We start from the raw sequence: 22,076 nt of genomic DNA on the forward strand, positions 1-22,076 counted from the left end.
AAGCACGACTGTTCAAGGCATAACCAAGAAAAACACCTTTGTCACATTTAGCATCAAATTTGGTCAGATATTCTCTATCCTTATAAATGTAACAAGGACTCCCAAACACCTTGAGATGTGATATATTAGGTATCCTTCCCTTCCATAACTCGTAAGGAGTCTTGAAAGTTCCAGCCCTAAAGATAACCCTATTCAAAGTGTAACAAGCATTGTTAACAGCCTCAGCCCAAAAAGAATGAGCGAGTTCAGCTGAGTTTAGCATTACTCTACCCATTTCAACCAATGCTCTATTCTTCCTTTCAACTATCCCATTGTGTTGGGGAGTGATAGGAGCAGAGAACTCATGGTGTACACCATATTCATCACAATAATCAGCAGAATTGGCATTTTCAAATTCAGTGCCATGATCGGATCTGATCCTAACAATATGCAACCTCTCATGTGACTTCTCATTTGTGACTTGTTTTGCAAAGCTAAAATATTTCTCAAAAGTTTCATCTTTACTTGCCAAAAACTTTACCCAAGTAAACCTAGAGAAATCATCAACAATAACAAGCACATACTTCCTACCACCAACACTTTCGGTGTTAATGGGATCTACTAAATCAAGATGCACTAATCGTAAAACTTGGAAGTAGGTTTAGCAGAAAGTGAAGGATGAGAGGTACGGGTTAGCTTACCCATCTTGCAATCCCCACACATACCTGGGGACTTACCTGTGAGCTTAGGTAGTCCTCTTACACCAGATTTTGCAGAGAGCTTGACAATGTCTTGATGGTTGAGATGGCACATACGTCTATGCCATAGATCAAGAAGGTCCTCGGCAACTTGAGATCGAAAACAGATTTGGGGAGTGAACTTCTCATGGGCAGAGATACAATAACATTGATCTCTAATCCTATCACCTCTCATGATACTCCTACCTTTCCCATCTAAGATGAGACATCTTGACTTGTCAAAAGTGACAGAGTCATGTTCATCCACAATCTGACTAACACTTAACAGACTGACTTCTAGACCTCTAACAAGAAGAACATTCTTCAGACATGGGAGACCAGGAGTACTAACTGTCCCTTTGCCTATGATCTCAATCTTGGCACCATCCCCAAACACAACACTGCCTGATGGATATGTCTCATCCATGGATGAGAACCACTTTCGGTCTCCAGTCATGTGCCTAAAACAACCACTATCAACATACCAAGAGTCGGGCTTCCTAGTTGAAAGAGCAGTAAGGGCGACATTGCAGATGGCTACTATCCTATCCTGAGGTTTAGGATGGAAGCTGACCCTTGTAACAAAACATGACAGATCGTCATCATCAAAATCATGGTCCCGAACATGTTTATCAAGAGAATTTGTCTCAAAAGTTCTCCTAGCCTTTCCTACCTTAGGGTTGGCTCTTCTCCTAGCAGGAGGATTCCTAGCTGGGATTTTTGGCTTTGGGATGGCAAGACTCTGTGCTATCCTAGATAGCTCCTTAAGGGAGTCCTCAAGAGTTGACTGAAAAGTAGTGATACTCTCCTTCTTCTGTGACTTCCTAGAGTTTTGCTGACTGAATCTAAGTTTCCTACAACGAGGACGGATGTGTCCTGTTACTCCACAATAATGACAAGTGGGAACAAAACGTTGTGACCTAGTAGGCTCTAAGAAAGTTGGATTCAAGGGCTCTTTGCTCTTGACAAACACGGTCTTGTTACCCTGACTAGAACAACTTCCAGATATAAACCCTAGACTAGACTTGTCCCTATCGGACTTACCCAAACCACAAATCTTAGTCAACTTTTCGGACCCAAAAGAGAACTTCTCAAATTGTTGACGTGAATCAATTAGGGCTATCTCAAAATCTGACTTTTCAGAGGTTAGAGTATAAACTAGTTTGGTCTGAGAATCTAGACTAGTTTGCAAAGACAACACTTGGTCCTCTAGACAAACATTTTCTGTCCTCCATTTTGACTTGAGGGATAGCAACTTCTCATGCATCCCTTCATTGGTCTCCTTGCATTCTGAAAGCTCATTAGAGAGAGCTTCAATTTTTGCAAGCATGGACTTAGAGGCAGACACTAACCTAGAACATTTATTGTGCATGGAGATATCACAGTCATCATCCTCAAAGAACTCATCTAACTCAATAGAGGCAACAAGAGCTATATTCTCATCATCATGATCGGAGAATTGCTCAGAATCACTATCACTCCAAGACACCTTAAAAGCTTTGTGGGATTTATTCTTCCTACTTGGACATTCAACAGCTCTATGTCCGACACCACCACACTCATAGCACTTATCACTTTTCTGAAAGGTTTTAGGCTTGGGAGTCCTATCGCCTGTGGTATCACTAGGTTTAGGATTCCTAGAAGCCGAACCTCGGGAGGGATAACGACCAACAAGGAAAGACCTTCTCTTCCTAAGCAACTTATTAAACTGTTTAGTTAGGTAGGCAATCTCATCCAAACTATCCTCAAGAACCTCCGGTTCCTTTTCTTTCTCATCTACCTCATTGACAGTGGATAAGGCTATGGTCTTTTCCTTCCTAGACTTCTTTCTCTTAGACTCGAAAACTTTCAAGTTTCCTACCAACTCATCTAAGGAATAGGTGTCTAGATTCTGGGCTTCCTCTATGGCAATTTGCTTAGCCTCATAACTAGGAGGAAGAGCACGAAGGAATTTTTTGACAATCCTATGGGAGGGAATGAGGTCTTCTAATCCTTGACACTGGTTTGTGACACTAAGAAGGCGACCATGAAACTCATCTATACTCTCATCCTCACGCATAGACATTTCCTCAAACTCAAGGAACAGGCTCTGAAGTTTCTGAGCCTTTACCCTAGTGTTACCCTCATAGGTAGTGGCTAAGGTATCCCAAGCATTCTTAGAGGTAGGACAAGTGATGATCCTTCTCCGCTCTTTTTCATATAGTGCAGAAAACAAGCTGTTGAGAGCTTTGGTGTTCATCCTAAAATTACCTTTTTCAATATCATCCCATTCTGATTTGGGTTTCTGCATTAATACGGCAGAACCCTCATTCATGGGTTTCATAGGGTGTTTCCAACCCTCTTCGACCATAGTCCATTGTCTCCCATCATCTTGGGAGATAAGGAAAGCGGTCATCATTACCTTCCACTGAGAATAGTCCGTTCCATCAAAGAATGGTGGAGTATTCACAAGGGTAGGGCCTCTACCACGGTCCATTCTCGGGACACAGAGGGATCTCACTAGCTAGGCTAGCGACCCGCTCTGATACCACTTGAAGGTCCTAGAGGGGGGGTGAATAGGCCCTGACAACTTTTTGCTCTATCCCGCACACAAGGATAACAAAGATTGTGCTATCCTGTTTGCTGTGAGAGACTAAGTTGTGTAAATAAAAAGCCAAGTACTGAAAGTAAAAGATATAACACCAGTACGTTTTTTATACGCAGAAACCCTGCAACCAGGGAGAAAAACTGCGTGCCTCTAACTCTTGAGAGACAAACTATTCCACTATTGTAAAGACACTTCTTACAAGACTCACAACTCAGAGGATAGCACAGCACCTAGCTATCCTGCCTAGTCTAACTACTAGCACTCAACTAAACTTGCTCTCTTGTCACTCGAGTGTTTTACACATAGCACGAATCTAAGCTTCTATGCAGAATTCAACTAACACCTTTAGCTAATTCTCAAAGACAGCTTCGCCGGGGTTGTTGCATCACCTAGACAAATCTCAAGGTATGCAAATGCACAATGATATGAGTTGAAAAGGTTTTGGTGCTCAGCTCTAAGATTGACAATCACAGGGAAGACTTAGAGATATATGAGCAGTTTAGCAAATGCTAGACTCAATGGAAGAAAACAAGCAAGACTATTTTCAACAACCAAAGAGCAAGAGAGGTCTTGCTCTCTATTTATAGGCAATAGTGCACAGCTATGAGGAAGCAAGCACGTTTGCCACATCAACAAGATTCTTTTAGACTCTAGCTGCTTGTCTGGACTACTGGGACGGCTAGGACCCTAGGGATCCCTCCACTCACAAGACAAAAGCTGAGAATAGACTTTCCTAGGAAAGATTAAAGCCAAAAGGATAAGACAAAAGGTTTTGGGAAAACTAGATCAGATTTAGTCAAGCATAAAGACTCTACAAAACCACTTTACCTAAGAGGACACTTAGGACAGCTGATATCTTGGGCGGTGCATCACATGGGCAGCTGCCAACTTGGTTTTTGAATCACAAAACCCAGCTAGTTCCCAAAGGCTCAAGTTATGTGGTCACGGGTTGGTTTGCCACACCACCCTAGACTAACTTGGAGCTCAAGTATGAATAGACTAATGTTTTGCTAAAAGGTATTTGAATTTCAAACACTTAAAAACTAAAACAAACACATTTGAATATGCACATGGTCAGACCCAGTAGATAGAACAGATACAGCAGGGGTATCCGTTTAATCGGGATGGCAAGCACGGCTGCCATCCTTAGTGAATGAATGTGATGCACATGCATGAACTACCTGATGCACATGAGATCTGTCAGGTTCTTCATTCTTCACTTGAGTAGTCCTTGCTACCAGGCTACAACATGTAGCATGTATCCTTGTGTTTTGATCATAAAGGGATAGCCAACAATTCTTGTACCAACAGATGACTTGAACATATGATGTCATGGAATATTGTGGAGAAATAACACTAGATCAGTAGCTAAGTGGCGGATGATAAAGGTATCACAATTTGTATAGCAACATCGGACCTGACATGGCCTTGAATTTCACTAATGGATCATATGCTCATTTTCTTCAGTGAACAACTTGTTTAAAACTTCACATATATGCTACAGTTTATTTGCAACATAACTTTCAGCTATTCTTTCAAGTTCCTTTTTGATACATACAACTTTTGCATCGTATTCTCTAGGAACTCCTCATCGGTGTCATTACAGACAAAGATATTGCTGTTCTCTTGACCTGAAGTTTGGAAGTTGTTCTGTGGCAACCAGTCAAGTACCTACAAGAGAGGAAAAGAATGAAACATGTAACTGAGTACTGTAAGATGCATCGGGAGGCTTAGCTGAAATGAGCACAATGTGGATCATACAGTTACGCAGACAAGATGCATTCTGCAAAGTATCGTAGCTAGATGCCTAGATGAAGTAAAAGAGATTTTTTTATAACTGAAACAAGAATACTCCGATCTCTGGTAGAATGCCAGAATATTACTAGTCACAAATTGTTACGCACTGCAAAAGCTAGCTACATATATATGTATCCATGGACATCAATTTTGGTGAAAGACACCCTACCTTAGGCTGCCTCCAGCTGTGCATCCACAAGTTCAGTATCTCATCGATGCATAATGGCTTGACCAGGTAATCGGTTGCGCCCAATCTTAAGAAATTGAGAAGAAAAGAGGACTCTTGGTTTGTTGACAGTACTGCAATAACAAGTGTGATGCAGTCAGTGGTTTAAAATCATATCCACCCTATGTGCAATGCATAAAGTTGTTTTTCAAATACCAGAAATATGAGAAACTGAAAAATAGTATGCTGCTTACTGATTACTGGAATACATTTGAAATGTCTATCTTGCATGATATACTTCAGCATCGCAGTGCTTGATTCTAGTGGGAGGTCGACTGCAGCAAGTATAATATCAATGGAAGACCACTCTGCATCGAGAGCATCCACAACCTTCACAGCTGAGCTAACTGATATTACTGTTACAGAAAAGGTACCTGTTACCAGCAGTACTCGTGGTGACTACACAGACAAATAATATCCTATATAAATACACTCAAGAAGCCATTGATATCAACCCAGAAAGGGCATGTTTACTTCTGAAAATCTTGCAAAATATCTCTACAGTACAGCCTTCACTGTCTGCCTAAGAAACAATCATAGTAGCTAGTTTATATAAACCTGTAGAACAACACCAAGTTGCATATCCAGACTGTATTTAATACTAGGAAGTCACTTCAAAGTTCAAACTTTTTTTTCAGTCATTAACGAATACGGAGCTGTATTTTGATGCAGAGAGAAATGATCAACTTGTAGTACCCTGATAACAGCATGCTGTCAGTAGTGTTGAAACCTCTTCACAACTCTCAGCGTCGCGGTCACACAACAAAATTTTTACTCGACTACGATCAATGGAAGTTCCACTGTTCCTGCTCTTAGCTTGGCCTGTCATCTGCTTGCACTCCTCCATTGACAATATAGTTTACAATCACGTACAAGGTTAAGATTAAGATGAAAATGCATGCAAGTCCTATGAAGCATATAAACTAAGCCAACCAAGAGTTTGGTACACCAAATTCTTAGGCTTGCTTTTCAAATTACACACATGTTTATATACAAGGCTAGAGATAAACTTCACACATACAAATGTCCAAGCCTCAACCTAACTGCAGCTAAACCTCACAAATCCTCAAAGTCCTGTTAAGGACCAACTCCCATTTTCTGTTAGTAATCATATGATCTCCTCTAATAACTATACTTTTTGGACCAATACCAAACTTATTTTTCATATCTGGTCGTACTTGATTATCGAGACGAGCTTATCAAAGGAAATAGAGCTATCTACCAATGAATTGATCAAGTTACAACCTCCACCTGGATATTGCTAGAAATCACTCAAATCAGTAGAGAAGAAAGAAATGCACCAGATCGAAGATTTTCCTTTTCACATGAATTTACCATCACGTTTTAAATGTGTCTATCACATCCTTTACTAATCACATCCTTTACCAAACGACCATGACAAGCACATGGTGATGCATCCACAAACAGAGAGAATCTGGGTTTTCTTACAAGGGAATTGCTTTGCTTCACATGCTGCTACCAGAATAGTATTACATTCATGTGGCTAGCATAGTCAGTGCCCCATGAAAATATTAAGCATATGATTCATACATCCAAAAATGAAAAACCAGTCGTATGTTAAACAGTTGGGCAAACAAGTTCAAGGCCTTGGTGCAGCTGAAGTGCAGAGGTCTGCACATTTACGCTTTCTGAAAATAAAATGAAACTGAAACAATGTACGGTATATAAATCACCTGAAAAGATTTTATAAAAATAATGAACAAGTATTGAACATCTATTGTAGTTACAAGTCACAATAATCAGTTGCATTCCTATTTTTGAAAGCTAGCCTGCAAGTCAATCTATCTGGTAGAAGTTTACAGAGCAATTGGCTCCCTAAATAAATTAGAAAGACAATTTCATCCATCAATTGGAATGAATGATCAGTTTCTTTGCCACCAACCTAATGCCTGCACTCTGCTGATAGTCATATGGATCCAAAGAGAAGAACACATCCATAAACATCCCTCGGGTGAACAAGGCACTAAGTTCTGAAGCATCAAATTTGGAGAAGACTAGTCTTTGATCAGTGCCAGAGGGCTCTCTTTGATATATCTCTGTGGCGTAGATCGCAATGTCCCCGCATACTGCAGTTTGTATGCTGTAGTAACAGAATAGGGAAGAAAGAATACATCAAGACTTACATACCACTGCTTCCATTTGCTTTTCAGAAATAAGAAAAAATTCAAATCCGAATCTTGTATGTGCCATGCTTTTTCTTATTAGAGAGTGGAGAAAAACAAAAATGAAAAGAGTAGTAGAACTTACTGCAATCTCACAGTAGGGTAGTTGTAGTAGCCCTCTTTGCGGATCACAACAGGCCTCCATTCAGAGCTACTGCCAGAATCCAAAGACAACTTCTGTGCAAGGCCATCACATGCATCAAGAACTTCACATAATTTTGGTGGTGCATCAAAGACAATGTTCAGCCGTGGTCGGCCAGCGTGATCAAAAAACTTCGCATTGATTCCAAACCGCAATTTCATATGACTGCAGCAAAGCTGCAAAGTGGCATCTTTGTGTAATAACTTTATCCTTTGAATCCCACGATTCAGTGGAACAAGCGAAGCACTGATAGAAGGAATGAAAACTTGATTGAGCTGTAAAAATTCCATGGTGGCATTACAGTTGTTGGTCACAGCAGCATTGACAGAACTATTGGGAGACTCTTGTGCAGGTGTTTCTACCATGTTCATGTCTTGCTGATCTAACTCTTTCTTCACCTCATCGATAAATGCGCCCATGTCCAAAGGATCAGGTCGATTTGTGCTGGACTCAACAGTCTCAAGCAAATCAGAGACTTCTTGTGTGGTCTCAGTTCTAAGGGATGTTATTGGATGATTGTCCCCTGTTTGGTTTGAAATATTGTTGTTCATGCTCGAACCCTCAGGAGATAAGTTTCCACCACTTCGGCTTCTTGTTGTAGCATTTGGAGAAACCCAACTGTTCTCTGTTAATATGTCCGGGAGGCTTGACTCCTGCAAGGTTTTAGAGTTAATGTTAGAAGTGACTTTAACCAAAGTCTAGAAAACCCCAATTGTAAGGATATCAGGCTATTATTGTTTCGACTCTAACATTTCAACCTCATAATAACAAGTGAATATATAACATGTGACATTCAACTACTGTATCATATTATTAAGAAACCTATCAAGTAAAACTCACATAAATACGTATATATTAATGCCTTTGTATCAAAAACTGAATATGTTCTACACTACTTTCAGAATTAGATCGTTACCAAGAATAAAACCGTAGCACAATATTTGAGTACTTCAAGATTCATCCGAACATCATCCAAACTCCTGAACAGTCATCATATAAAACATTAGTGTTTAAGAAAACCAAAGGCAGTGCGACAGTGAGTGATGTAATCCCCAGTAGGTTTCCAAGAATACCTGTGTGTCTGTTGTCCAAGACCAAAATATGTTGCAAGACTGGCCATCTGCAGAAATACAAATAATCATGAATAACACCTACAAACTGTACAACTTTTCGTTCTCAAAACTAATGACTGATTTTAAGAATTTAATCACATGACATTAACTATATACCTTCATGTTACCAGCTCTCCTTCCAAATCGCTGAGTCAACAAAGCCAAAGAATCAATTGTACCTTTGGGTTCTGGTGCAGGCCGACCAATACTTGCAAAAGCCTCCCGAATACGGGGACAATCAAACCTCAATATGTTATGACCAGCCCATATACGCCCTGCACAACCATAAAATGAAATCTCATTAAAATTCAAAGAAAACAGATTTAATATCACCATCAAGACAATTTAAAGCAACAATTGAAAATTCAAATTAGCTTATACAGTGGCTGATAAAACATAACTTTTCTGATTCCTTTTGTCAATCTACAAACCAAACACAAAATCAACACAGAACAAAGCCTTCCACTTAAAGAAAACAAATTTCACTCCATTTCTTCTCAACAAAACACCGAATCGGAAAGCGAAGAAAGAATTACCCTACTTCAATCAATTCAGCTCATTTTTCATCTGCTCATAATCAATCAATGTTAACTATCACTATTCTGATTCATTTCTTTAACTTTCCAGCAAAAAAACGCAAAAATCAACTGAAAAATGCACTAAATTTCTACTCTTTCACTTCAAAATCAACCGAAATTTAACCGCAACAAAAATAAATAAAGAAGCGAAATTGGAACAAACCATGGAGTATATCGAAGACTCTATCGGCAATCTCATCGAAACTCGGCGCGGCTATAACGGCGTCTCTGGTAATGCCGTTACAGCGCACCGACAAGGAATTGATGGAATTGAGGTCGGCGGGTCGTATGAGAGTGGAGTAGCTCTGGAGCTCAATCAGCTTCCTGGGGCAAACAAGGATGGATCCGAATTCCAATAAAGCGAAGCCCTGACCGGGTCGGGTCGGCACCGTCGTCTCCACGTCGAAGAAGGCGATCTCGAACCTCTCCTCGCCGCCCTGATTCGTCATTTTTCTTCTTCTTATCTTTCACGACGAACGAGTGCAAAGTTGTGCTAGCGCCCGCCAAGCTGAAACAACTGTTGGTTTTATAAAGGGCTTGCTTTGGGCTTGTGAAAAGCCCGTTTCTGGCCCAAGACGTATTCCTTTGTTCCTTGCCTTGGTGTAGGACCAAAGCTTCAAACAACCTTGGTAGGAAGAAAGAATACGAACACATCCCAACTCTCACGTATACTTTGACCAAGTTGATCTACCTAGCTATGTGACATAAATAATAAATTGTGTTTGGAGTTTCGTTTTATTATTGGACTGATGCATCAGGACATTTCAATGATTCATTTAGCTTGATTTCGAGCTAGTCTACATCTTTATGGAGCTATTATGCTTATAAATTCAATATATGTGGTTAAAGAAGAGAGCATATATGAAATGTTAGAGTGCAGTTTAATCTCTGAAGCAGGCAATACAAAGCCAAGTAATTGGAGAGAATAAATGTTATGTAATGTACACTTTGGAACAAGTTTGGCTTTTCTCACTCCTTTTCCTAGTCTTCAAGGGAAACCGTGTTTAATATGTCTGGTTCGGTGCCTTCTTGCTGGGTTTGCCCTGTGATCTCGCCAAGCATTTCATAGATCAAAGATTCATGTTTATGGGTTCTATCACCTGCCACAAAACCATGAACAGCTCTATCGATTTGAATCCAACTTCGGCCTGGGGGCTTCTTCACGCCCATCTGAACCATTTTCTGTCTCACATGAGCAACATCTAGCCATCTCTTAGCACAAGCATACACATTTGATAAGAGCACAAGATACCCTGCCGCTTGGTCAGGGTCAAGTGCAACTGTTAGCTTTTGAGCTACTAGTGATGCAAGCTCAGAATTCTTGTGAAGCATGCAGCCGCCAAGGAGAGCACCCCACACTCCGTCGTTTGGCTCCATTGGCATAGTTTCCACAAGTTCATGAGCTTCGTTTAGAAAACCAGCACGGCTTAATAGATCGACCATGCAGCCATAGTGCTCAATCCTTGGTTCCAGTCCCCACGTCTGCGTCATGAACTTGAAAAGCTCTCTGCCCTCATCAACTAATCCAGCATGGCTACAAGCACACAACACCCCAAGGAATGTTATTTCATCAGGTTTTATATCATCAACTCCCGAGCTTAGCATCAACCGAAACATACGAAGAGCTTCCTCCCCGCGACCCTGCTTTGCAAAACCAACTATAATGCTGGTCCACGAGACAGTGCTTCTTCTAGGAATCTGTTTGAACACCTTATAGGCTTCATCAACGAAACCACAACTGGCATACATGTGAACGAGTGCATTGTACAAAGTCACCAACCGCGACTTGCCTCTTACACACAATCTCTCCTCAACATACCAATGAATCCACCTTCCCAATCTCAAATCCCCAATTTCAGCACACGCCGACAACACCGACACTAGCGCAACCTGGTCCAGTTCCACATTCGCCCTCCTCATCTGCCCAAACAAACACAAAGCCTCCTTCGACCTCCCATTCTGAGCACACCCCGCAATCATCGTTGTCCACGACACCACATTCCTCTCTGGCATCTCATCAAAAACTCTCCGCGCCGCATCAAAATCCATACTCCTTACATACCCACCAAGCAGCACATTCCAACTGACAACACTCCTCTCACGCATTTCATCAAACACCTGGCGTGCATACCCCACACCACTACTTAACCCTCCACCCGTTGCATAAAAACTAACCAAACTAGTCTGAATAAACACATTACAACCAAACCCACCAACCAAAACTCGCCCATGCAACTGCTCACCCTCTCTAACCAGCCCTGACCTAGCACAAGCACTAACCACATACAAATACGTATACCCATCCGGCTCGGCCTCCGTCGCCACTAGCCTCTTATACAACTCAACCGCCTTCCTCGGAGTTTCGCTACCACCATATCCTCTGATCATCTGGTTCCACACAGTGATACTCGGATTCTCTACATTCCCAAAAACTCGGAGCGCATCCTCGAGACGCGCAGAAGCTACATAGAATGCTACCAGCTTAGAAAGAATGTAGCTTTTCTGAGCCAAACCGTGAACTAGAATTTGTGTATGGATTTGTATCAGATTTTGGAGTCTGCTGCAGCTCCGTAGCAGATGAAAGAGGCGCTGCTCTAAAGCTCTTACTCCCATCATCAAATAAAACTAACTCTTAACTTTGTTACCATTATTATTGTTGGAACTTGGAGTATCACTCACTCACTCATGTGAGAGCAATGCTGAAGCTCTCCCGTCCTTTTCTCCGCGCTTTCGGTACATGCTCCTCTTCTCCTAATTCGCATGCCGATTCGATACTAAATTGCAGGAGTCCTGCAGAAGCACTGGAAATCTTCAATTCCGCAACGAAACAAGTCGGCGCGAGAAAGGATTTTCAGCTGTATTCAGCGATTACGCATGTGTTGGTGAGTGCCAAGCTGTATGTTAAAGCCAGGTTGTTGATAAAAGAGCTCATACAGGATCTTCAGAAGTCCTGTAAGTCTCGCCGTGCCTGTGAGTTGGTTTACAATGCGCTTAGCGGTTTGGAAAGGTCTAGAGTGTCTCGGAATGTGTTTGGAGTTTTGATCAATGCGTTATCTGAGATGGGTCTTGTGGAAGAGGCTTTGCGAGTGTATAGTAATATGGGGGTGTTGCCTGCAACTCAGGCTTGTAATGCGCTCTTGGATGGATTGGTGAAGAAGGGTCAGCTTGATTCGATGTGGGAGCTTTATAATGATATGGAGTCTCGAGGATTGTCACCTAGTTGTGTTACATATGGTGTGTTGATTAAGGGTTGTTGCAGAAAAGGTGATCTGTTGAATGCCCGTAAGGTGTTCGATGAAATGCCTGAGAGAGGGATTGAACGGACAGTTGTGGTGTATACTTCTCTTATTCGTGGCATGTGCACTGAGGGTAGAATGGAGGAAGCTGATAGCGTTTTTCAGACGATGAGGAAAGATGGTGTGATCCCAAATTTGTGGACTTACAATTGTCTGATGGATGGGTATTCCAAAGTGGCTGATGTTAGACAAGCTCTTGTGTTGTACTCGAACTTGAGAGGTGATGGCTTGCAGCCGAATGTTGTCACGTTTGGTATCTTAGTTGATGCATTTTGCAAAGTAGGTGCACTCATGGCTGCGAGGAGCGTTGTAGGGTGGATGGTTAAGTTTGGTGTTGCGCCTAATATGTTTGTGTACAATGCTTTGATTTATGGTTATCGTAAGGTCGAAGATGTTTTGCAGGCAGTGAATTTGACATTGGAGATGGAAAAGTATGGTATTCTTCCGGATGTGGTCACTTACAGCATACTAATTACGGGTCTATGTTCCATTCATAGAGTGGAAGATGCATATCAGTTGTTGAAAAACATAAGGAAGGGAGTTGCTGCAAATGCTGTTACGTACAATTCACTAATCGATGGGTATTGTAAAGATCGCAATATGGAGAAGGCTTTGGAGGTGTGTTCTGAAATGACCAAAATTGGTATAGAACCGAATGTCATCACCTTCTCTACTTTGATCGATGCTTATTGCAAGATGAGGAACATGGAAGCTGCTATGGGTTTGTACTCGGAAATGTTAGTTAAAGGCCTTTTGCCTGATGTAGTAGCTTACACAGCTTTGATAGATGGCCATTTTAAAACCGGGAACGTGAAAGAGGCTTATCGGCTGAGTAAAGAGATGTTGGAGGCAGGCCTCACCCCAAATGTTTTCACTCTTAGTTGCTTGGTAGATGGCCTTTGTAAAAACGGAAAGACTTCTGATGCAATCAACCACTTTTCAGAGATAACTAAAGTCGATTCCAACACAGATGTTACCAAGGATATGGATGGCTACTTCTGTTCCCCAAATTATGTGACTTATACGGCTTTAATTCAGGGTCTGTCTGTAGACAGCCGGATTTTCGAGGCAACTAAGTTCTTTTTGGATATGAGAGTCAGTGGTTTGAGACCAGATGCATTCACTTACATTGTAATGTTGAAGGGGCACTTCCTAGCGAAGCATGAGCTTGGCATCATGATGCTGCATGCAGATATGACGAAGATGGGTATTATTCCCAGTGCAGACATAAGTCCAGTTTTATGTAGGGCATACCAAGAAATCGGTGACTTAAAATCAGCAGCGAAGATATTCTGAGACCTGGCATTCGTTCAGGTCTTTGCTGTTTCACATTGCGTGACAAGCGCTTTCTTGGTCATGAGGGTCTGAGATGGAATGAGGACAGTATATCAGGTTGGGGCTCAGAAAATACTTGTCTCCTGTGTTATTGTGTTATTGATAGGGGAAGGACCGGCATTGTTGAATAGTCCAATGCCATTACTGAGAGCAAGTTCACCCGTTGGGTTACAATGAATATAGTGACCTGGGTAGCAGTTTTCACCCGTTTAAAATGTGAGATTGCTGCCACGTGGCGGTGACTGTTTATTGAATTTTAAATTACATTTTTAAATGCAATTAATCGTTTTATGTATAAATAAATAGTCATTTATATATATTATATGATATTAAAATTAATGTTTTTACTTCATGACATTTCAGTAACAAGTCAAGCTTAAAAAATACTTTTATTTGATATTGTCTAATGAAAAACACAATATAAATTAACTAGGCATATGTAAAATTAGCTATCAATCTAGTGAAATTTTTTTTTTTTTGGAAACGCAAAAGAGATGACAATTATTTTTCACATATTTCTCTGGGCTGCCGTATTTCTTCTTTGGGCACCCATATTTCTTCTCTGGGCTGCCGACGGCGAGCAGCCCAACCTCCTCCGCACGCCCAGCAGCAAGCAGCACAACTCCTCCTCCGCACGCACAGCAGCAAGCAGCGCAACTCCAGCCTCCTCCGCACGCCAAGCAGCTCCGCACACACAGCAGCAAGCAGCCCGCCTACCTTGCGCCACCCCGGCAGCAAGTGCACCGGACTGCCGTTCGTCATCACAGTCTCCTTGTCGTCATCACTTGTCGTCATCACACACGCGTCTTCCTTCGGCTGCAGTTCGTTCGTGCGCGTAACCTCCCTTCCAGGCACGTCAATCGGTGCAACCTGCGTTGCTGACGCAAGCCACGAGCTTGGGCTGGGCTGAGGTGGCTGCATCTCGCCTGGGCTGGTGTTCTCCTCTCACCTGGGTTAGATATCTCCCCAAAAATCTAACCTAGGTTGGATTGGGAAGATAACTCATTTATGGGTGGAAACAAAAAAATTTGGGCTGGGTTACTTTGCCTATGTGGATCCAACTTGGGTTCGATTTTTTTCTCACCGGTGGACTCTTGCTCTGAGAGCAGCTGAATGCAGTTTTTAAGCACAGTCAATTAGTCTTTAGCTATAATGCTATATGCGAGGGACAACTTATTTTTGTTTTGGTTATTTTCAACAATTACAATATTAGAACTTGATGGTTAAATGTACATTTTCTTTTTACATCAAATGCTTTCACAAGTATATACAAGAACACCAATCATAGAAAATTTTGCATATATGTAAATATTGGGTATGAATACTCAGTTTTATTTTATTCTGAAGTATTTTTCAGAAACTTAGGGAAAAGGAAAATATGTGAGCTTATTTGGTTTCTGGTCCAATCAAAGGTCTCACCTTTTTGCACTTTTGTCAATTTTGTCTGGCCATGTCCAGTTGTTGGTTCCTTTTCGTTATCAACCCAATTTTCTCTTCCTTATATTTTACGGTAGGCAATATCTGAGCCATCAATCCAACAAAAAATTATGACCATGGCATTAATTTCATTGAATGAATTTCCAGCTAGTTTAGGTTTCCAAATATGTTAATCTCCCTGTACCTTTGATATTCCTTTCCGTACAACTTTCCAGTGATCCGACGCTGTTTTGGGTCATGGACAGCGGAGAGCTTCAGAGGGTTGGAGTCCTTCAACGTCTTCCACTGCTTGTGATCAACTTCGTTGCTGGGACTCTGGTTCTGCTTTTTGCACTTGGTATATATTTCAAGCTTTTTTTCTTGATCAATTTTGGTTCTTTCTAGCTTTTTTCGTCTTCAAAGTTTTGAACTTTGATTCATTAGGGTGTTTATTTTTGTGGAATACCATATTTGCTTCTGGGTTTTGGTAATTGAACTGTGCTTTTCTTAAAGTTGTTAGCTTTTAGCTTCTGGGCATTTTTTTGTCATTTTTCAATAAATGCCTTGTATAATTCCAAGTGTCCCCAGTTCCTGATTTATCTATCTCTTCTCTGTTTGTACTGCTTAGTCTTTGGAATATGGAATGTTTAAGGTCTTGAGGAGCACCTAGTGCAGAACTTGATGATGTTAATGAAGAAGATTCAAGCAGAATGAACATGAGTGATAGGTCAATAACTGAGTGTGGACTGATATGGATCTTTGTATTGTTGTCCTCTTGCAGCTGGATTTTTCGCAGGAGGCATTGCTGGTGCTTTAGCTGGTAAGGTTTCTGACAGTGGTATTGTTCGTGGAGCTGGATTGGGGGCTGTTGCTGGGGCAGTACTCTCTGTGGAGATTTTGGAAGCTTCACGTGAGTTATTGCATCTTGGTCTGCCTGGCTCACGAAGATCTTCATTGATGGTTAGCTACTATTCTCTGGGGTATCTGTTTCTCTTTCTTTCCATCAGTTGTTTGCTTGTTCATGAGTTCCGACCTGCCAAGGTGCAGAGGTGCTCGTCTTCTTGATGATTGCCTGATATCATGTTTCAGCGAGTACCGTTTATAATTGTAATTCAAAGCTGAAGCTTATTTAAACGTAGGATCATTATAGTTTTCTTTCAGCAGTGCTGTGGATGGTAGCCTTAACTCTTTACCTTCAGACTGACTCAATCATTTGGATTCAGGCAGAAATTACAGAGGAGCTTATTTGTTGGAGGTTTGAGGAGGAAAACTTACCGCCGCCAGAAGTGCTAACTGCTAGCCATTGGCAGGTTTTCACTAGTGCCCTTATATTTCTCTTTCAAGGAGCTAATACCTGTTGTAGCATGCATCTGAAATGTATAGGTTCATATAGGTTCATATAGACATGCCCTGTTTCGATGTTAGTAGGACGTGGATGTGCTTCCCATTTTATTAAAGCATCGATTACAATTTCTAGCTGGTATCTTGCCATTTATTTCTCTCTCTAATCTTTCCTTCCTAGATCTTTGACATGAACCTAAAATCTGTTCAACTCAGTCAATTTACAGCTTGATGTTATTCTCTCTGTCCCATATCATCTGATTTTTAAACTGGAATCAGCAGGTTAACTTCGCTAATCATCACCATGATGAGATTCGTGATGGAGTAGTTGAAACCAGAGGGTTGTCAAGGGATTTGCTCAAGAAATTGCCATGTCATGAGATTCTGGGGGATACCAAGTCCGCTCGGGTTTCCTGTTGTACAATATGTTTGCAGGTCATAACTCTTTCTAAATAGTCTTGAACTGTTACTGTGGGAATGGCTTGATGAATACAGCTATCTCAAATATTCCCATTTTTGTAGCAAAGAACTAGTTGAAGATGACAGAGTGTTGATATTAACTCAACAATGTGGTATGTGCAGGATCTTGAAGTGGGAGAAACTGCAAGGACCCTGCCACTCTGTCAGCATACATTTCATTTGGCTTGTGTGGACAAGTGGCTTGTTAGACATGGTTCTTGTCCTTTGTGCAGACAATATGTGTGAAAGAATTACTGCCTGGGTTTGTGTACAAATGTGTTTCTATAGGCAATACGGGGAGGTGATTTAGTGTAGTATATGTTGGTTATCCCTGCCACTCTGTCAGCATACATTTCATTTGGCTTGTGTGGACAAGTGGCTTGTTAGACATGGTTCTTGTCCTTTGTGCAGACAATATGTGTGAAAGAATTACTGCCTGGGTTTGTGTACAAATGTGTTTCTATAGGCAATACGGGGAGGTGATTTAGTGTAGTATATGTTGGTTATCTGTAGCTTAGCCTTTGCAGTATATATGTATATTAAAGTGTGAGGCTGTATATATGTATTGGAAATATGATCTCACGGTTTCTGATTATGTATTGACAACAGCCCCCTCTTGTGGTAGCAAATAAATTGTGTAGTAAATAAATTGTGGTAGCAGAGCTTATGGATACGCCTTGAGTAGTAAAACTGCTTGCTTCGTCATAAACTAATAACTGGCATGATTACTGGGTTTCAGTTTATTTTGTGAGGCCAAAAGAGGAAAATATCAATGAACTTTGCATTAAGCAAGGTAGTATACTTTTGAAAAACAAAGCATACTCCACAAAGCAAAGCAAGCGAAGAACAAGAAAGAGAAAATGAATGATGAAATTCCTGTAAAGGATATGGTACAAAACCTATATATCAGTAAGAGCACCACAAATTTGATTGCTTATCTGTTTATCTCTATTCTCTTATGAAAAATATGCTGCAAGAAGTGTGAGCAGATCGAGGAGAAGATGAAGTGACGAGTACACTTTCTAACTCCTTCAAAATGTCTGCAAATATGAACATAATGTTACAGGGGTTAGTCACTAGATCGAAAGAGGACCAAAACCACACTTCGCATCACTCAAAACACTACTTGTCATTGTTCAAATCCATAATTATGTATCATGATCGATCCACTGTTCATATCACGCTTGCTATTTTGGTAAAAAGGATTGCAAATATGAAATTAACTGGGGAGAATTCATTCAGATACCCTGAATGATGTAAGGCAACATATATGGAAATTAAGATAAGAAATCACCTTTTGCAAACAATGGGTCATTTGGATGTCATTTCACACCGCAACTGCTTCGGGCCGTTTGCTGGTTTTGATTCCTTTTATGGCTGTAAATGGACATATAAAGTTGATACAAAGATTGAATTACATTAACTCATCAGGATTTTTCTTTTCCCAATAATATTCTCTTTAACAACAATATAGAGGTACTGAGATTTATTGGTACATACCTGCAGCATAATCTTTAGCTCCAAAGACAGCAGAACCCGCAACAAGAGCATTAGCTCCAGCCTCAATAACCTGCCACCATAAGAAACATTTGCAAACTAGATTAGTAACATCAACATAATTTGAATCCAAAAGTTTGAAAAGAAGGTAAATTAGAGTTTTTGATAACTTTTAAGAGCCCAAAAATAAGACTTGTATAAGACTTGTATACTTGTATTATACTTGTTATTCTAGACATAGAAGAGTTCTTGGACCACAAACCTTGTATGCATTTGCTGGAGTAACTCCACCATCCACCTCGATCCATGGGTTCACACCCTGCGGTAACAACAGACAAAATGTGAATACCTTCATTTTATTTTAAGTGCAAGCAGAGTCCCATAAATATGAGAGAGAGAGAGAGAGAGAGAGAGATTATACTTTCTCCACACACAGTCTTCTCAAGTCTGAAATTTTCTTCACTTGGCTCTCTATGAAGCTCTGGCCACCAAAGCCAGGGTTTACGGACATAATCAAAACCAAATCAACCGCTGAAACATGCATGAAAACAGTCAATATTACTTCATTTCACCAGAAGATAAACTACATAACTTCAGCTATCATATTTTTTGCCATGTTATTGTGATTTAGTATGAAATGATTCAGATATATTATCTTTGCACTCTCCCTTTCCATACATGAATTCTATAGAAATCATTTCCTTTCAGTATTACCAAAACTAGTTTATCAACATGTGTGTAAGACATCTTTGCAGCACACACCTCTGATTAAGTTCAGTCTTAGATCTTTTTTATTGATATTGTCCAGATTTTCTTCTTCTTTTTATTTATTACCTCAACTATTTTGGATCCTAGCCTGTCAAGAAGGCTAGACATGAAAGCCAACATAATCCCATAAGCAAAATGCACATTAAGGGAATGAGCCTTAACAAGCAGTATCCATTTCAATAATTTAAAGGGCAGCGAATAAATGATCATAATTAGTGAGGACAGGAGAGGATATAATAGTTTTGAAAGAAAACTCACCATCAAGGACATACTCTATTGCACTTAGTGGGGTACCAGGGTTTAGGACAACTCCAGCTTTAGCTCCCAGACTCTTTATCTGAATTGTACCAAAAGTAAATGAATATTAGAAAGGGCTCGTATTTCTGATAATGCTCCATGGTAGCAGCTTATTTATCATAATGTTTAGCTAGTTAAATGGTGTCTACAGTGTCTAACTCTCTGTCGTTAAAAAGAAAAAGAAAGGCAAATTAAACTGAACATAAGCATGCAACCCTAGCTCTGGATTCACCATCTGTGTCTATCACACTTCTTCTCTTCTCTCTAAACATCTATCACACTTCTTCTCTTCTCTCTAAACATCATTTTGAAGGAATAGAAACCAATAATATAAGTGCTTTAACATGAAATTACAAGGTTAAGAGGAGAAAATCTTACTTGATTAACAGCTCGGTGCAAATGGATGGTGGAAGATTGTTCACAATGAACACTGACTATGTCTGCTCCAGCTTTGATAAAATCTGGCACTCTCTGATCGGGTTCCACAATCATCTGCAAGAGTTCAAGTCCACATCAGAGTTTGATTCTCATTCAACAGTGAATGATCCCTATGAAATCATACATACAGAAGAAAATTACCAGATGCACGTCCAAAGGAAGATCTGTTACAGGGCGCAAGGCATCAACCACTAGTGGTCCAATGGTAATGTTTGGAACAAAACGACCATCCATCACGTCAACATGAATCCAGTCACAGCCTGCCAACTCTACAGCTTTTACCTATATAAAGTGAGAGTCAAACTCTAAATCCAAATTGATATGAAAATGCCTCAGAAATGGATTACTGCTAACAGTCTCAAACTGATACTGTTTATACGTCACGGAAGAAAAAACTGAGTGAGAAAAAGAACTGAAAAGAACCTGTTCTCCCAACTTGGCAAAGTTAGCAGAAAGAATCGATGGAGAAACAATGATATCGCTTTTCGAGAACCTATCAACCCGAGATGTAGCCTTCACCACAGTCTTACCTTTCCTCCTGAAATCAAACAACAGTAATTAGCAAAGGCACTCTCAGATTAGTAAATCCTCATTATCTTCCTTTCACCGAGACAATTTCCAATCCATACTCTTGCAAAAGCATAACTAGAAAATGCAAAGCACAACTTTCACAAAACCAGCTTATCAAAACTGAAGGAAATATCAAACACCTCAGCTCTCACATTCCACATACAGAAAAGAAATCTTATGCATAGATTCACTTGCAGCCTACCCATCTCAGACACTAAGCAATTCACAACACAAAAGTAACGACTTTCTGAAGTGGGTTTCATCCAAACACACAAAGCTGCAAACTTTATGATTCAAATCCAAAGAAAAAACGAAACCCAATACGAATTCAATCAAGAAAGTTAGAAAAGACTATACCTTGTGAAGGTAAGGGAATTGGGTTGTGAAAGACATGGCTTTTGAAGCTTAAGACCAAGTCCAGTGATCTGGGACTTGAGAGTTGATGAACACAATGAAGCAGCAGACATCTTCTTCTGAATCTGAATCTGAAGCTGTCTCTGGGCTACTTCAACGGTTTGGTTAGGTACAAGTGACTGAGAGAGAGAAAGGCTTCTTCTTCTTCTTCTTCTAACTTTCGTTCCCACCAATCTTTCAGAGGATTGAAATTGAAAAAAAATATCGGAGAAATTTAGGATAGCCTAGCGGACGACACGTGGCGCCTCGTTTTTTTGGTTTTGGGATTTTCTTATCTGCAATGGTTGGCGCTCTGTGATGATGCTACGCCGTTGTAAGAAATGGCCAAATCCAGAGTGTGGTTGACGTTTGCAAAACAGACTTTGGCTTTCGTCGAGAAAAAAACAGACTTTGGCTGATGATTGCGGAGACGTCTGGAATACACCGGAGTGTCTGTGCTCCGGATATGTTTTCTGACAGAAGTAAAAAGTGAATAAACCCGTTTACCCATCGATTGAAAGCACGCCGTTGCGAGGCGCGTCGTGCGTAGGTATTAGTTTTAATTGTTTTTTTCCTTTGATAAGTTTATTCCTTAGATCTGGGTTGGATCCGGCATCGTTATTAATTGAAATCGTTCTTCGTGGGTGGTGCAGAACACAGTTTAGGTCTGGGTATCTCTCCACCATCTATTTTCAGTCTACACTCGAGGAGCCGCCCTCTCTATTCCGCCAAGATCTACTAGGGTTTGTTCTCAGGAAATGGCGCTGCCGCAGCCCAAGACTGGGCTCTTCGTCGGACTGAACAAGGGTCACGTCACTACCAAGAAGGAATTGGCTCCTCGCCCTTTTGACCGCAAAGGCAAAACGAGCAAGAGGGTTCACTTTGTGAGGAACCTGATCAGGGAAGTTGCTAGGTTTGCTCCATA

General features: G+C 40.7%; 6 protein-coding genes across 6 annotated transcripts; 2 read left to right on the forward strand and 4 right to left on the reverse strand.

The window, feature by feature from the left end:
- Positions 1–4,791: 4,791 nt before the first annotated feature.
- LOC101306241 (two-component response regulator-like APRR1-like) lies at positions 4,792–6,173 on the reverse strand. Its single transcript, XM_004301089.1, has 4 exons — positions 6,023–6,173; positions 5,521–5,700; positions 5,270–5,400; positions 4,792–4,974 (listed from the first exon to the last, which is right to left on the reverse strand). Exons 1-4 carry the CDS (start codon positions 6,171–6,173, stop codon positions 4,831–4,833), a joined length of 606 nt encoding a protein of 201 aa, XP_004301137.1. The 3' UTR covers positions 4,792–4,830.
- An 845-nt stretch (positions 6,174–7,018) lies between these two features.
- LOC101297540 lies at positions 7,019–9,843 on the reverse strand. The gene is made up of 6 exons (XM_004299286.1): positions 9,505–9,843; positions 8,881–9,038; positions 8,725–8,771; positions 8,568–8,631; positions 7,595–8,304; positions 7,019–7,427 (listed from the first exon to the last, which is right to left on the reverse strand). The coding sequence occupies exons 1-6, from the start codon at positions 9,788–9,790 to the stop codon at positions 7,193–7,195; spliced, it is 1,500 nt and encodes a 499-aa protein (XP_004299334.1). The 5' UTR covers positions 9,791–9,843; the 3' UTR covers positions 7,019–7,192.
- A 1,018-nt stretch (positions 9,844–10,861) lies between these two features.
- On the reverse strand, positions 10,862–11,954 carry LOC101306531 (pentatricopeptide repeat-containing protein At1g08070-like). The gene is made up of 2 exons (XM_004301090.1): positions 10,961–11,954; positions 10,862–10,875 (listed from the first exon to the last, which is right to left on the reverse strand). Exons 1-2 carry the CDS (start codon positions 11,952–11,954, stop codon positions 10,862–10,864), a joined length of 1,008 nt encoding a protein of 335 aa, XP_004301138.1.
- Positions 11,955–12,037: 83 nt separating this feature from the next.
- LOC101306824 (pentatricopeptide repeat-containing protein At5g61400-like) lies at positions 12,038–13,933 on the forward strand. The gene has a single exon (XM_004301091.1). It carries the CDS (start codon positions 12,038–12,040, stop codon positions 13,931–13,933), a length of 1,896 nt encoding a protein of 631 aa, XP_004301139.1.
- A 1,546-nt stretch (positions 13,934–15,479) lies between these two features.
- LOC101297835 (NEP1-interacting protein-like 2-like) lies at positions 15,480–17,834 on the forward strand. The gene is made up of 5 exons (XM_004299287.1): positions 15,480–15,746; positions 16,170–16,348; positions 16,612–16,698; positions 17,012–17,164; positions 17,312–17,834. The coding sequence occupies exons 1-5, from the start codon at positions 15,647–15,649 to the stop codon at positions 17,432–17,434; spliced, it is 642 nt and encodes a 213-aa protein (XP_004299335.1). The 5' UTR covers positions 15,480–15,646; the 3' UTR covers positions 17,435–17,834.
- A 115-nt stretch (positions 17,835–17,949) lies between these two features.
- LOC101298126 (ribulose-phosphate 3-epimerase, chloroplastic-like) lies at positions 17,950–21,434 on the reverse strand. Its single transcript, XM_004299288.1, has 10 exons — positions 21,116–21,434; positions 20,612–20,726; positions 20,330–20,470; positions 20,129–20,242; positions 19,712–19,790; positions 19,107–19,216; positions 18,948–19,004; positions 18,689–18,758; positions 18,483–18,565; positions 17,950–18,228 (listed from the first exon to the last, which is right to left on the reverse strand). Exons 1-9 carry the CDS (start codon positions 21,223–21,225, stop codon positions 18,516–18,518), a joined length of 846 nt encoding a protein of 281 aa, XP_004299336.1. The 5' UTR covers positions 21,226–21,434; the 3' UTR covers positions 17,950–18,228; positions 18,483–18,515.
- Positions 21,435–22,076: the final 642 nt, after the last annotated feature.

This window comes from Fragaria vesca, linkage group LG5 (assembly GCF_000184155.1).
Source record: "Fragaria vesca subsp. vesca linkage group LG5, FraVesHawaii_1.0, whole genome shotgun sequence".
NCBI lineage: Eukaryota > Viridiplantae > Streptophyta > Magnoliopsida > Rosales > Rosaceae > Fragaria > Fragaria vesca.

Excerpts from the sequence above, each read along its gene's own strand:
- LOC101306241 (XM_004301089.1), bottom strand. The coding sequence starts at position 6,173 with ATGGAGGAGTGCAAGCAGATGACAGGCCAAGCTAAGAGCAGGAACAGT. Across the intron at positions 5,701-6,022 it reads GACAGCATGCTGTTATCAGG|GTACCTTTTCTGTAACAGTA; the intron begins GTACTACAAGTT and ends TGCTGGTAACAG. Across the intron at positions 4,975-5,269 it reads ACAGCTGGAGGCAGCCTAAG|GTACTTGACTGGTTGCCACA; the intron begins GTAGGGTGTCTT and ends CCTCTCTTGTAG.
- LOC101297540 (XM_004299286.1), bottom strand. The coding sequence starts at position 9,790 with ATGACGAATCAGGGCGGCGAGGAGAGGTTCGAGATCGCCTTCTTCGAC. Across the intron at positions 9,039-9,504 it reads AGTCTTCGATATACTCCATG|GGCGTATATGGGCTGGTCAT; the intron begins GTTTGTTCCAAT and ends ATGGTTGTGCAG. Across the intron at positions 7,428-7,594 it reads TACCCTACTGTGAGATTGCA|CATACAAACTGCAGTATGCG; the intron begins GTAAGTTCTACT and ends CTGTTACTACAG.
- LOC101306531 (XM_004301090.1), bottom strand. The coding sequence starts at position 11,954 with ATGGGAGTAAGAGCTTTAGAGCAGCGCCTCTTTCATCTGCTACGGAGC.
- LOC101306824 (XM_004301091.1), top strand. The coding sequence starts at position 12,038 with ATGCTGAAGCTCTCCCGTCCTTTTCTCCGCGCTTTCGGTACATGCTCC.
- LOC101297835 (XM_004299287.1), top strand. The coding sequence starts at position 15,647 with ATGGACAGCGGAGAGCTTCAGAGGGTTGGAGTCCTTCAACGTCTTCCA. Across the intron at positions 16,349-16,611 it reads CACGAAGATCTTCATTGATG|GCAGAAATTACAGAGGAGCT; the intron begins GTTAGCTACTAT and ends ATTTGGATTCAG. Across the intron at positions 16,699-17,011 it reads TAACTGCTAGCCATTGGCAG|GTTAACTTCGCTAATCATCA; the intron begins GTTTTCACTAGT and ends TGGAATCAGCAG.
- LOC101298126 (XM_004299288.1), bottom strand. The coding sequence starts at position 21,225 with ATGTCTGCTGCTTCATTGTGTTCATCAACTCTCAAGTCCCAGATCACT. Across the intron at positions 20,471-20,611 it reads TTGCCAAGTTGGGAGAACAG|GTAAAAGCTGTAGAGTTGGC; the intron begins GTTCTTTTCAGT and ends CACTTTATATAG. Across the intron at positions 18,566-18,688 it reads AGCTAAAGATTATGCTGCAG|CCATAAAAGGAATCAAAACC; the intron begins GTATGTACCAAT and ends GTCCATTTACAG.